The 15,069-nt window shown below is 42.0% G+C and overlaps 1 protein-coding gene across 1 annotated transcript; it reads right to left on the reverse strand.

The window, feature by feature from the left end:
- Positions 1 to 1,452: 1,452 nt before the first annotated feature.
- PARL (presenilin associated rhomboid like) lies at positions 1,453 to 14,073 on the reverse strand. The gene is made up of 10 exons (XM_062499069.1): positions 14,027 to 14,073; positions 13,739 to 13,937; positions 12,940 to 13,080; positions 10,461 to 10,509; positions 9,027 to 9,122; positions 7,520 to 7,669; positions 7,087 to 7,157; positions 5,667 to 5,768; positions 3,735 to 3,832; positions 1,453 to 1,979 (listed from the first exon to the last, which is right to left on the reverse strand). The coding sequence occupies exons 1-10, from the start codon at positions 14,071 to 14,073 to the stop codon at positions 1,862 to 1,864; spliced, it is 1,071 nt and encodes a 356-aa protein (XP_062355053.1). The 3' UTR covers positions 1,453 to 1,861.
- Between the last annotated feature and the right edge of the window lie 996 nt (positions 14,074 to 15,069).

Raw genomic sequence — 15,069 nt, forward strand, 5'->3', positions numbered from 1 at the left:
CAGGTTTTATGCACTGTATTTCCTGCATCATTATTCCCTGCTGCTTTCAGTCAGGATCTCTGAAAAACTCAGCAAATACGTAATTGTTGAAGAGACAAGGTTAAGTTGTTGAGTTGACAAGAGGTAACACAAGGAAGAGAAATGGGGAGGAAAAAAGGAGTGGACAAACACAGTAGATGCAAACCCAGCATGTGAAGTAAGTCTGAGGTATGGCTTTTGAGCTTCTCTGGCATGAAATGCTCCCTTAGGATGAGCCTGTTCAGTGGCCATCATCTGCTGCTGCCTTCTCCCTGGCCGTGGTGCTTTCACTGTGTGTTCAGCTGCCCTCTCTCTGCTGCAGGCAGGGCTGCAGTGTGGCTGAAGCTCTGAGAATTGGCATGCTTGACCAGAATACCACACCCCAGAGCAGGAAAGTGATAAGACTGGAAACTGAAAGCCAGAAAACTTCAGGAGCAGAGCAAAGGAATATTTAGGTACTCCAGCTCCTTCATTTTTCAGTGTTTGACAGGCATGTGAAGTTACAAATCCTCAAGTGCCTCATTTTTCTAATCAAGAAAAAAAAAACTAAACAAGTACTGGCCTGGGACAGGGAGTTTACATCAGTTTTGTACTCCATCATTTATTAAAGCTGGTGCCACTTAGCATTATTATGTTATGTGAGGCACTGCTGTAGAAGTAAAAACACCCACAAGGTGCTTCTTACAAATGCAACACATTCTTTGGCAGGGCAGCCTATGTGGAAGGACTAACTCAGCTGACAGGAAAGAGTTAAGGGCTTGAACCCACTAGCTTCTGTCTGGTCAGATTCCTCAGCCTTTTGTAAATGGGTTCAGTGTCACCCCTGCACAACAGGCACAGAGTAGAAGCACACCCCAAATCCAGTTTTCACTTGTAAAATAGGAACATTGGTCATGGTAGTACCCTTACGTTTACTTTAGTAGTTACTTCTGGTTAGTGTGCTGATCTCAGGCACCACATCAATTTTGGCTGAAGCTGCTTATTTTCTAAAACTGGCAGATTCAGAAACAGATGTTACAGGTTTAAAATTCTTTGAAAAACCTTAAAGGAAACGAACAATACAGCACAGCCTAAAGAACACCCCTCCACCCCACCCCCAAATCAACGCCATGAAAGAATACAGAAAGTAGTGTAACTCAGTTTAGAATATCAAAAATCACATGTATGTCATTCTTCCCCTGCACATAATTACGAAAGGAATATTTCACTGTAGTACAATCTAACAGCATCTGAAAGCTTGTTGGAACTCAACAGAAATGAAAACCACAAGCTGGACCATTAAACCAGTACATAAGCTTTGGCAACAATCCAGTATTGCTTCAGGTATTTCAAGTTTCAAATCAAACATGACCATTGCCTCACTTCATCCAATCTTTTCACCAATAAAAAACACTGAACTTTACCATATTAGCCTTATTTGAGTCCTGCTTTCCCTTCTAGGAAAGTGCCTTGTATTGTCTGGCAGATATTAGAGGTATGTGTGATCCATTAACTTCCTCAGTTCTGAAAATGTTTATCTTCCTAAGTTTTAACCAGTGGTACCCTTTTTTTTTTTTTGACAGAGAGTTATATCACTTAATTGAAAAACATGTTTTATTCCACTTTTAAAAAGGTAATGCAGACTGTTACCTCAGAAAGTAACAGGATAAAAACCTTTATTGTTCCACCTTTGTCAGAGTTCATTGTCGATGGATATGCATTTTTGTAACATAATTTTGTTACATTAGAAACCTCAGCTCCTTAGAGGCTTAATGTGGAGTAGCAAGAAAACCTTCAAAACCAATTCAATCCCATGTCTTCAAGTAAGATACCACTTGGGCACAAGGAATCTCTAGGATTAGAATCAGTTAGATCTTCCACCTCCTCCCTTTCCTGTGCTCTTTGTCCTCATTTCATGCCAAGCTTTCACCAGTGGTTCTCTGTTCTTCCATATGAGCTCATGGCCGTAAGTCACGTACCACCTGGGAAAGAAAGTCAAAGTTAAAGTCAACTGAGACTTCTCTCTGCACCTGAGGGAAAACAGGCTGAGCATTGAAACCAAGTAAATACTCAGTGTAAGAGACAAGATAAACTAAGGCACAAAGAACAACATGCTTAGAAAATGGCAGATAAGCCACTCGTTCTCTTGACTGTTAACTTCATTGTTCTTGCTTGTCTCAGTCCTGAGAATGAACAGTTTTCATGCCTTTAATTTCAAGCTGTGTGCTTCCTACTTAGAAAGACATAAAAAATTATTTTGATTTAAAAGACTGTTAAAACAGTTCTGTTGCTTGTGCTGATCCTTACTGACACACCATGGAAAAATGTTCTTTCTTCTCCTATATAAATACAACTGCACCATAAAGAACAACCATGCTCCATTCAAACTGAATTTTCTTCTATATGCACCTAAAGATTAATCTATCCGTGTTCCAGCTTTGTTTATATTCACAGGCAATTATATATGCTAATACATGAATATCAACATAAGTGATTAAGCTATGGAGGTTATGGTGGAGAGGCATAAGGGGAAGCAATCACATGGAAATAGGATGAAGGTTCTCTCCCAAGCCCAACTCCACACCTGAGTCCTGAGGAACAAAAGCACTTTTCTGTGAGCCAGCAGCCAGTGAACTGGCCATTCCTTTAAATCATACAGCTGCTTTCTTAAGTGGAAGGCAATGTGTAGAAAATACTTTGGCCATTCAGCATAGCCCTCTTTCAGGATGACGTGACCAAAATCATCACTGAGTAGAACAAACAGGTAAAACATATGTAGGTGAGGAAAGAAAGAAACTTGCCAACTCCAGACCATTTTTACTGCAACTGCTATCCTCTTTTAATATGTGAATCTGCACTATAAACGCAGATTGTTCCTAAGTTACAATGAACAAGCTGATACAGATCCATCAGGACAGAAAGCAGTTATGAATCAGCACGACTACATGTGATGCATTTGTTGTACCAGAGAAGGGGAGAAAGGGGGACTGTACAGCACAGAGCTTACTGACACCAAAGCCAAGAAATAGGGAACTATTTGGTCTACAAGCTGGTTTGCCTTTAAGTTTGACCTAGTGAAATCTCAGGTAGGCTTTTCAAATGCCTACATGAAATATTGAAAAATGCACTTAGCAATAGGTGTGTAATTGGGAAGGAGGGGAAAAAGCCACGTAGCTCAAACATGGAACAATACAGAACTGTTTCCTACAAACTTGTTTCTAGTAGTTCTTACTAATTAGGAAGGCTTTCCACAAAGGCAGTACAGCAACACTGAGAAAACTGCACCAGAGTCTGTTCAAAGGAATTTGGTCTGAGGTTTTATTAACCCTGTAGCTCTCTGTAAATTGGCAGAGGAAAAACACTGACACAAAGACCTTTTTTTAGCTCTTTAAAGTTATTTTAATTTGTCCATTCTGAGTTTTTTGAGAATCTTTTCTGCCCTGTGACTCTCTTCAATGTGCTGGCAAGAGCAGGACAGAGACAGCCAGCCCATGTTATGGTTACAGGACCACCTGACATCTAATTCATGATTCTAAGGTAGTTCAGCCCTATTATTTCAGTTCATCTGTTAACAGTGTTTTCCATGAAATTTTAGAGGACTAAAAGGGTAACAGTGAGTTGTACTTATTGCTAGTTAAGACAACTTTACAAAAAAAACACTACACTTCAGCAATATAGGAAGAGAGAAAAAGACAGGATTAATTTAAACACAAAACAGAGTTAGTAAATACACTTACATTCCAAAGAGAGCTCCCCCAAGGTGTGCAGCATGGTCAAAAAGTCTCCAGCCTAAAGCAAGCCCTGCAGTGTCAAATGCAATTATGGCTTTTAAAGCCTAGAAAGGAGAGAACACGGAATGGACAGGATCAGTCACAGCATAAAATGGCCAATCGTAACAGTTTCCTATTCTAGCACAGAGCAAAAATTTGGAATCAGAAAACATCCTACAGATTTTATAACAAAGAAATTACTATTAAAAATTGTTTTAAAACAAGACAGTCTCCAGCTGTATTGTGCTGTCAAAATACAGATGTGAGCAGCTACAGAATAGTGCAGGGTGGGAATGTGTCCTTTTCAAACACTCACAGTCTCTTCCAATCTTAATTTCTAAAGCTACAAATACATTCCAAACTTCAGGTCAGGAGGAAACAAATTACTTGAAAGAGTACATACTATAAAAGACAACACAAAATATGTAATTGCAACACTTTCATTCTCTAATTCTTATGTAGCTTAGATTTATGTGCATCCGTGCTCCTGAGCACAACCTTCTAGTGGATGGAACACGTGCGGCAGCATCCCTGTTATCTTATCTGATAAAAACATTTGTTGGAAGGCAGAAAATCAGGATGACAGTGAACAACTCCAGAGCCAGAGCAGCATGAACTGCTGCTGTACCATCTTCAGGAGACACAAGGTACTGTAACTGTCAATACACAAGATTTTACTAAATGCCTCATTTCAGAAAGACTGACAGATTTAATGCTAGGATGAAATGGAACTTTAGGCAGGGTTTCTTTCCTTAAGCATAGGTGTTAGAATAGAAGCTCCATTGCTATACTGGCTTGTTTAATTTGAAAGCCCATTACAGTATAGGTAAGGTAGATGAAAGGAGTCTGTAAAGTTTATCTAAACAATTATATAGAAGGGCTAAAATCAGTCCAATGTTTCTACTGCAATAGCTGATATTGTTCTTGTTTTGCTGTTGCAGTAAGAACTTGCTCATGGCAATGCTCTCTGTGGTTCTGCCTGTATTTCCACCCTGGCCACCTTTTTTAAGAAATGCGTGGATAGCATGCGAAAAGGGTAGCACGCAAAAAACCCCCAAAAAACCCCAGGTCAACTCAAGCAGAAGTGCAAGAAAAACATGAAGGCTACATCTAAGAATGTTTGTTCAAATCTATATAAGCTTCACTTACAAAAAGTATTAAATCTCATGATCTTGGAATGACCTGGCTTAACTGGTTTAAGCAGTAAAACACCTTTTAAGTAGCAGACCAAAGATGATTAACTTATTAAAGCAAGTTGAGATATACATGAGAAGCTTTTCTTAAATGTGGCAGTGGATGTGCATAAAAGAACTTAATGCAACCAAAAAAGCAGGAGTCCTAGTACTACGCATGAAGACAAGTCTCAGTAGGCTACTTCTAATTCCAACGGTTTTCCTAAAAGTATCAAAAGATGAAATGCAAAAGAGGAGGCAAATATTCCTCCAGGGCTGGAATATAATCTTGAGAAGTGAAATTTTGTGTTTCTCATCTTGATAAATTTTTCTTTAAAGACCACGTACCAGTTTTACATCAGCTTGTTTCAAGTGCTGCTATAAAAAATATCACCCATCAGAAAGAACAGGATGTGTATGTAGGTTTCCTCAGACGGGTGAACCTGACTCCCACCCAACTTCTTTCACTTCTTGGGATTAGATCTGAAACAGACCCATGGAGGATGGAATTTAGAATAATTCTGAATTCACCACACTCTGCTGTAATGATTCTGCTAGGCTGCAACAATTCAGAATCAGCCCCTGAGACTACCATGATCCCTCTGCTCTTTCAAAATAAATGTAACAGCTTAGAAATACAGAGGAAGAGGACACAAGCTCAGATACTGAAGAAGTAGGGGGAAAACGTTTTGAGAGTAGCATTTCTTTGAAGTTCAAACACACTTACACTTCCTGCTGTAAATGTGAACATCGGAAGAAGTATGATGGCCAGTTTTGCTTCTGGCATCTTCGTACACACAGCTGCAAGGACAGTCATTATAGCTCCTGACTGGAAACACAGGAAAATACATCAAAGCAAGCTGAGATGTTAGATAAGGGGAAATAGATTTTTAGGCAGGTGAACGTGTTTTCCTTTCTGGCTTTTATTTTCAAATGCAGCCTTATGGAAAGCCTCAAAGTATAAAACACCAGAGAACAGTTCAGAATAAAAATAAAACAAGACACCACTATTTAATTTCAATATCTGGAATTATAAATACTGGCAAAGAACATCCTTCAAATCCTCTTATGAAATTAAGAAATACCCACTCCCAAATTTAAGATAACAATTTCTGTAAATGTGCTTTTCCCCAAGTAAACCCTAGACATCTAATATGTAATAATCAAGCACAGACACATCTGATGAAGGGAATCATTCTGATGCTTGTACAAAACCAAAGAAAATAACAGATGGACAGGGACAAAAATCTTTTGACAATGAAACAAGTAATTCCTTGGACTAAATTGACCATGGGCTTTTGTATCCCTGACATAATCTCAGCAGAAAGGCTCTGAATGCAGTAAACTAATGCATTGTATGGTAATTTCAGTTCAGTAAGATTAAGGGAAAGTAACTTGCTTTAGATAAAGTTAATTCATAAGACAAAGGGGCAACACACAGACCGTATTTCCAAAGTTCTAACTTCTAAACAGCTGACATTTTTTTCATTCTAACAGAATAATGAGAATCTGACTTTAGGCTTTTATCAAAATTATTTAGTATAGTAAGTTAAGCCTTTAAACCTGGCAAATGTTTAAATTAACCTCAAATTTGAAGCAAGTTAAGTGCTGTAAAACATTCTACTACTAAAAACACTTGGAAAGAATTGGCAGCTAGAGGAGCTCCTCAGCCTGCTTCACATTGTTCATCGGGTGAGACTTTTGGCAGGAGTGCTGTCCTTCCCGCACAGCATGCCCTACAACTTCCACTGGGATCACATGCTGAGTTTGATTATCTGATTACATTATCTCTTTCCAAAGTATTCTATTTTTAATTACAATACACAATTATGAAATACCATTTCTGCAGTAAGTTACATAACTGATCTGCTCAGGCACAAGAGCTCCCGCTGTTCAGGACTCATTTACAACCCTCAGCATTACGTGGTGTTAGTTGTGGGCAGCTGCTGCAGCAGAGGTATCTGAAGAACAGGCAAGCTGTTGCACAGGAGAACCAGTTCGTACCTGGCTACTTGATTCTGATAAAGCTTTCTAGTTTCCACTACCCCAAATATACACTTGGCTTTTTAAAGAGGTTAAAGAATACAACAGGCTTTCAAATTGCCTTCAAAGATCATTATTAGTCTCTCATTTTCCAAGATACTTACAGCTCCAAGGGATGGCTCAAACCTTCCTGTGGCCATTTTAGCAACATAACTGACAAAAGTGGAGATAACCCCTGAAAAAGAGAAATTACTATTGGAAATGATGGCAGCAATGCACACCAGCATCAGAAAGTACAAATTAACTGTCATCTTTTGCCACAAAAATTTCAAGAGACTGTATAAAGAGCTATTTTATTTTGGTAGTAAAGCAGGAATTAAAACCGGATACGGTTTTATCATATTTCAAAGCCCACTATCTTAAACCCACCAAAAAGCTGTACAACAGCAAAGTAGTTCTGGCTTTAGTATAAAGCAATGTGTGGGACTGAACAATGGCCATATGTCATCATGTATCTATTAACCAAGCACACAGTTCACTTGTATGAACACGTATTTGTATTTTTTAAGTGCTGTAAATACATATATTTAACATTACCAGCAGAAAGATATACTGCAATGAACTGCTCACAACCCAGAAGAGAGACAATGCTGCTGGAAAAGCTCCACAGAACATACATATTTGCTGCCATGTGGAAGAGAGAGAAGTGACTAAACGTAGAGAGCAGCATGGGAGAACACAGGGCTCCTACAAAACAGAAAAGCAATGAAGTCAGTATTTTAATTTGTTTCAAATACATGTCATGTAGACTAGAAATTTACCATGAGACACTATAGGCTAATTATGCCTAGATTCTCAAATACAAGCTAGGTAATAAATCCAGCAATGGAACAAATTTCAAATTCCAAGCAATGCCTTTTGGAAAGGTAGAACATACACCCCAAAGATATGCAAGCTGTAATAACAGTCTTAGTTACCTACTGGGGATTGTTTCATAGGAAACATTATCTTATGATATGTGTCCTATGCTTTGAAAAATAAAAAAGGTATTCTATTTATGTATGTATATGGTGAAGGATGTTTAATACATGAGCTGCCATATAAAATGAATTTGCAACAAAGATGAACTCAGAGAAAAAAAGGTTTTCCTTTTGGAAAAGCCATTAGCTTTCCTCACTGAAAATGCAAACAAACCAATTAGCAGGTTTGAAGGACAACATCATTTAAAATAGGAGTGTTTGGGGTGACATGCTCAGATCTGGGTAGCAGATGTCTTTAGCTTTGGAGTGTGTGGGGGAACTGGTAGAGTTTCCACATTTTCAGCAGAAATTAAGAGAACAGCAGGAAGTACTTTCCAAACATGTTTGTCTCCTTGTCCTTTTAATTCTTTTCTCTGCTATAGAAATGAAAGCCCATTTTTCTGCTGTTAAATATTTGTAATTTTTTTCCCTAGCTGATTATCTCGAACACATTCCACACACAGTAAAAGCTAAGTTAGTGCTTGGGTTTGTTTGGGTTTTCTTAATGTGACTCAAAGCAAAGCTTTGAAGCAAGGACTCTACAAAACCTACAGACTGATGCTTGTGTACTGATGAAAGCACATATGCATGTGACTGATGATGGTTCTATTTGCATCCCACAGAACATTAAAGGGGGGAAATAGTCACATTTGAGTCCAGTTTATGAATGGCATTATGTATTACAGTTTGTTTTCCTCCTTTGCTCAGTGGCTTGACTTGCACTCTGTCCAAGAAAGAAGTTTGGCTCATGTCACTGGGAAGAGCAACTCTCACCTTTTTTCAGGCAGGAGCTGCATCCCACTGAATGCAGGAAAAGGTGAGATAGCAGGCAACAGTTCTGATGTTACAATATTTAGAAAAGCACCAGTTGTGTTTGTTTTAAAAAATCAGATCCGTTACTCCTAACATTCTTCCCCTCAAACCATTTCCTGCCTAGATGGAATAATGTGTTTGAGCATGACTGAGATTGCTTGAGGATGATGGAGCTCTAAGTTAGCCACGTGCCACCTGAGTCTTCTGCAGTGTCATCAGAGGTTCTATTACATCGCTGTGTAGGAAAGCCACCAAAATTATTGTTCACTTACTGGAGGATGGATTTGAGGTGAAATATGTAAACATTATCCGTCGCATGCCAGGCACTCTCCACAAACAGAATACAAAGACGTTTGCAGCTATAATACCTATCAAGAGGGGAAAAGAAAGCATAAAAGCAAATTACAAATGTAATCCACCATAATGCTTACTGAAAGCAAGTATTTAAAAAGGCAGCTTGCACAATTGTATTTTTTCTTCACAACTCCATTAAAAGAAATATCCACTTCTTACTTTGTATACAGTTTAGAAAAAGCAATGAAAAATACTGAAATGTACATTTATATAGTGGAAGTCATTCAGAAATATGACATTTAACTGCAACTGTTCTAACATATAGTGTAATGAATCCAACAGTCCAGAAAGATCTGTGCTGAGAAGGTCCAAGTTATGTTTTCAAACTGCTATATTCTATTGCAGAGTCAATGAAACAGGAGCCAGCTAAGAGGTCCCATTTCCTGCCTCTCTTGCTGTTTGTTTCCAAATGTTTCTTTCCAAATCTACTGCACAGTTGCATTTAACTGCAGAAGAAGAGAAGACTGGGGGAACCATACAAATACATAGTCTACCTCCTGTTCATTTCTGAGGGGGAGCTTTGGTTTTAAGAAAATTGTAAAGTTGAATTGGCACTGCTGGGGTATAATGACCTTTGGGTAACGCACAGCTTTTTACTTCACAGATGTTACTGCAATCTTACTTTACTTTGAGTAAGAGTGTAAATTATTTGAAACATAATGAAAATGTATTATTTCTTATTTAAAGTGCCTTCTCTATTTCTATCCAAGCATTTAGGTATTTAAAATGTTTTATAATAGCTGGAAACATCGGAGGTGAAAATAACTGTTAAATTGCAGAGAAATAGCATTTAAGTAACCTTACACTAACAACCTGTTAATACAGATTCAGTAAATACTTAATGTAAAATACGTAGCAGGAGACAGGGCTCAGCTATTGGATTCGAATCAACTTCTCAAGTTTGTTTCACACATTACATTTATGTCGGGGATTTCAGCTGGCATTAGGCAAACCAATTAAAGCTCAAAGGCTAATTTTTTGCTACTTTTCATATGTCATACTGCAAACGTGTAGGGCATTTAATTCCCACTTTTATGAGAGGAATATATACATCTATTTCTTCTAAAAGCATTTGCTGTTTTTTGTAATTTGTGAGAAAAATATTGCTGGGGGAGGATTCTACTTAATCCTCCACACTCTCTCACACAGATGCACAAGATCATTTTAAAGGCATACAAAAATAGTTTGTGAGAAGGAAGTGTAAGAAATAGTGTACGCGCAGGTGTAAATTTACACATGCTTTGTGCTCAACAACCTAAACATGGTATGAAAGCCATCTGTTTTAATATACTGTACCTGTTTGCCATATTTCTCTTCCTGTGAATGTCTAATACTTGTAAGCTAACACAAACCTGTCACAGTCCGCTGACCCTCAGTCAGGTTATTCCACCAGCTGTTAACCTGAAACAGAATTGTTGTCCATCAGTGCTACCGGGAAGCACTTGCAATTTCAAAAACAGCCATGTAAGCTCATATGTTTTTAAGAATTTAAAGCATTTGTTTGAAATCTACAAATAATTCGGTTTCAAATTTTTTTACTTCTGATTGCTTTAGCTTTTCAAGTTGACATTTCCTTACTGAAGAACAGCTATCTACCCTCCTTTTCATAAGATACCCCAATATGGATGAAGGGTTTCTTCAAAGAGAATGGGGTTATATCCTTTTACACAACTCCAATGGGTTTACCCTGCTTGCATTAACCAAAGATCTGGCCCATAATGCTGACTTTAGCAGATTAGCCAAAGTTAGCATAAATCCTGCCTCAACTAAACCTCACCCTAATGCTGTCTAACATCACACCACCCACCTTTGAGTGATTCCACTTTTGTGCCAGGATCACTTTTGCAGAGGTGGCTCACAAGATGTGGAATCCATTCCCCCTTGCGTCCAGTTCACCCAGCCCTCCTCCAAGTTTAAAACCCCTGAAAAAGTTTATTTTGAGCGCAGTCAGCCCACAGACAATTGCACCCCCTCAGCTTTTGTAATCATTTTGGACATATATTTTGTTGCTACCTCAATGACCTTCCAACCATGTTGAGGAGACCTCATAACCATTATCTGCAGGTTGGAGGCAGGGGACATAATGCTGTATTGAAACAAAAGTATTCACTATTTGATATCAAAGTAATAAATTCAATGCATTTTTTGTTTAATTCTCTGGCAGAGGATTTTCTTCGGTATAGGAACACAGACGTAGTTTTTCTAAAATACAAGGATTATATGCCCCTATTATATGCCCCTAATAAACAACAGGGGGAATCCTGGACTCTTAGAAATAGAACTTACCCTGTAATTGAAGATGGGGAGTGGGAGTTTAAGCCTATTAACAACAGGGCAGTTTAGTTTTCTTTTTTGGTTAGCTAATCACCAGATGTTCCCCTTCAGGTTTTGAAGGAAAACAAAAGTATAAAGGCACAATTATTTAAAAATATTAAGTGCTGATTGTAATCTCCCCTGCAGTTCATATACAACAAGCAATAAAGCATGCTGGGATAAAGGTAATTTTCTTTCTAGCAACTTTGCCTGGTTCTGTGTTTTAGATTTTTGACCAAGAGAGTACTGATAACACTAATGTTCTACATTTTGGTGAACGGTGTTTGCACAACATCAGGATCTTCTGCATTTCTTGCTCTGCTGCTGCAGGTTGCAACAGGCTGGAAGGGGACACAACCAAGCAGATGACCTGAACTAACCAGAGATACCCTCTATCAAATAATGCCATCCCCACAAAGAGGGGATTTCAGGAGGTTTAACGTATTTTTCTCATGAGCTGGTTGTGCACTGGTCTTTCCGCAGGACATGGCGAGCCTATGCATCACTTGTTTCCTCATCTCTTCTCGCACTTACAAAACAATTTTTGGTGATTGTTTCATCTTTACCCCCAAGTTTTCTTGTTTTGATTCTTTCCCCAGCCCACTGGGGGTTTGTGGGGACCATGAGCAAGGAGCCACATGGAGCTCTGCTGCCCACCACGTCCACTTCCACAGCAATGCTGGTGTGCACCATACACACTAGAAAAACAGCTCCTGTGTGTCCTACCCAGGACCCTGAGCCTCTCCAGCTCCACACTAAGCCCTACTTCCCTCGGACAAGCAGACCTGAAAGAGTATCAAGCCTAGTCTATCACAAGCCAGTAGTAACCCTGAAACAAATGCAAACATAAATGAATGTTTAAGTGAGTTTTAGGTACACTTAATTAAAAACTAAATGACTGCTACTTTTCGGATGCCAACTAAATCTTGCAGCACTTCTTGCTGCCCAAACTCAAGAGTACTTGTGTGGAAATGTCAGCTCTTAAAGTAAAAAAAACCTCTAAAACCTCATGTACTTTTAAGGGTTTAGAGGCTGAAAATACAAATGCATTTCAGAAGCCAGAGCAATGAAAAGTCTTAAGCATAAGACTGAGAATTTTATCTAGCTCTATCCTATGGGAATTCATCACTTTTGAGAGCACTTACAAAGAACATTTGCTTGGGGGGATGTTATGGTGAAAAAGCAAATGGTACCTAATTTAGACAAATTCCTACTACTGACCTGTCTTTCCTGCACTTCTGGGTGAAGATGGTATTTTTCTCTATTTTTCCATTACAACTTTTGCAGTAACATCCAGTTACAGTTTTCTAGAACTAATTCTATCAGTTTTCCTTGCAAGTCAACTTATCTACTGTAATTTTTTGAGAAGTCAATATTTGTCCAAGTTCCAAATCCGACAAACCAGGACAAGTATCTGCTGTATAAACGATGCTCACACCAGAGGAGAGATGCAGCTGTGCCTCGAAGCTCCGCAGGGATCCACCCCTGCGCGAGCAGCCCGGGCCTGGCTCTGTGTACCTGCTTTCTGAAGTCGCCTCTCTTCTGCGGCCTCATTTTATCCATCCAGTCCGCTCGAGCTTCCTCAAAGTAGGTCTGGACGCGCGACTTGAGCGACTCATACTGCCAGATGGCGGCGGAGCCGAAGGCCGAGCCTGTGAACTGGGTGACAGCGGACGAAGGCTCAGCGACCGCTGCGCCCCGAGGCAGCCGGGGGCACCCCGGGCTAATGCCACACCCCGAGCGCTGCGAGCACGGCAGCGGGACTCACAGCACGACAGTCCTTAAGGCTGGAAAACACCTTTAAGAACGTGAAGTCCAAACGTCAAGCCGATACCACCAGTGAGTCCACCATGCCCTCGAGTGCCACATCACGAGTTCTCTGAACACTTTCAGGGAAGGGGACTCCACCGCTGCCCTGGGCAGCCAGTTTCAACGCTTTGAAACCACTTCTGGTTTTTTCTCCCTAACATCCAATCTAAATCTCTCTTTGAGCATCCCGAGGCCATTTCCTCAGGTTTACTTTAATGTTCAGTGTCATGGGATGATGCTTTATCAAAAAGGTTCACAAACAAAACTGGTCAATTAAATTACGAAGTTCACAGAAATGGAATGAAACTGGGATACCTTTACAGTATTTCCATAGATTTGAGTTACTCTGTATTAGCTCAGTGTAACGCTACAGTATCTGGCCAACAACCCGGCGTTAACGAGAAGCGAAGCTCAGGAAGGGAGCATTCCCCTGAGACAGACGGAATACGCTCCTTAGCGACCCGCTCCCCGAGCCGGGCCCAGCACCCGGCCCGCAGGAGCCACTTACCCCTACGGCGAACAGGAACGGCTTCAGCAGGCGGCGCGCTGAGGGGCGGCCGGCGGCCGCGGTGGGCGACGGCGGGCAGAGGCTGCGGCGCGGGGGCGGCGGGCCGGGCCGCGCCTCGGCGGCGGCTGCCGGGGGCTCCTCGGGCCGCGGCCGCGCCCGGCGGAAACCCCGCCGCGGCTGCAGCAGCAGCACCGCCAGCCTGCGGGGGAAACACGCCAACCGTCAGCACCGCCCGCCGCAGGCTCTTCCCTCCCTTACCCTCCCCGTCCCGTCCCGTGCCGGCGGTACCTGTGCGGCCGCGGACCCGCGGCACGGGCCCAGCACCGCCATGCCATGTTGGCGCCTCCCCGAGCGCTTCCGGGGCAGCCGGGCGACATCTTCCCGTCGATGGCGGCGGAGCCGCTCGGTCACCGCATGGCAAAGGGCGGGCGCGGCTCCCCGCGGCTCCTGGGCCGCTCCGCATGGCGGGTGGATGGGCGCCCCCGTGGCTCCCGCTGCCGTCGCCGGTGCTCAGTGGGCAGCGCCGCCGGGTCAGAGCCCCCCGGGGCCGCCATGTCGGGTGGGCGGTGCCTGCTGTGCCGCCATGATGAGCGTGGCAGCGCCGCCACGGCCGCCTTGGGGAGCAGCGCTCCTGCCGGGAAGCCCGGCGCTGCCGTGGTTTCACAGAATCACAGAGTATGCTGAGTTGGACGGGACCCGCAGGGATCATCGAGTCCCGCTACTGGCTCTGCACGGACCATCCCTAGGAATCCCACCATGTACACCTCTGAGTGTTGTCTGAATGCTCCTTGAACTCTTATCAGGCGTGGTAATGCGGCCACTTCCTTGGAGAGCCTATTCCAGTGCCCAGCCACCCTCTAATGAAGAAGTTTTTTCTAATACCCAACCTAAAGGTTCCCTGACACACCTTCAGGACATTGCCTCGGGTCCTGTCGTTGGTCACCACAGCTCAGTGCCTGCCCCTCCTCTTTCCCTCTCGAGGAAATTGCAGACTGCAGTGAGGTCTCCCGTCAGTCTCTTCCAGCTTGAACAGACTGTGTTCTCAGCCTCTTCTCCTATGGCTTCTCAAGGCTTTTCTCCATCCTCTCCTCCATCTCTCCTTTGGACACTCTCAAATAGTGCCTGTTTTATATTGTGTTGTCCCAAACTCCCCCCTCCAAGGTGAGGCCTCTGAGCAGAGCACGCTGGAACAATCCCCATCCTGGCCCAGCTGGTGATGCTGTGCCTGCTGCCCACCAGGACATAGTTGGCCCTCCTGGTTGCCAGGGCACTGCTGATTAGTATTCAACTTGCCATTGACCAGGACCCCCAGGTCCCTTTCCATGACACTG

Source organism: Cinclus cinclus, chromosome 10 (assembly GCF_963662255.1).
Source record: "Cinclus cinclus chromosome 10, bCinCin1.1, whole genome shotgun sequence".
NCBI classification, from domain to species: Eukaryota; Metazoa; Chordata; class Aves; order Passeriformes; family Cinclidae; genus Cinclus; species Cinclus cinclus.

Bases quoted from the DNA above. Each gene is read 5' to 3' on its own strand.
- PARL (XM_062499069.1), bottom strand. From the start codon at position 14,073: ATGGCATGGCGGTGCTGGGCCCGTGCCGCGGGTCCGCGGCCGCACAG. The intron at 7,670-9,026 runs GTAAGTGAACAA...TCTGTTTTGTAG, and splicing joins CACCTCAAATCCATCCTCCA to GAGCCCTGTGTTCTCCCATG. The intron at 1,980-3,734 runs GTAAGTGTATTT...TTTCTTTCCCAG, and splicing joins GGGGGAGCTCTCTTTGGAAT to GTGGTACGTGACTTACGGCC.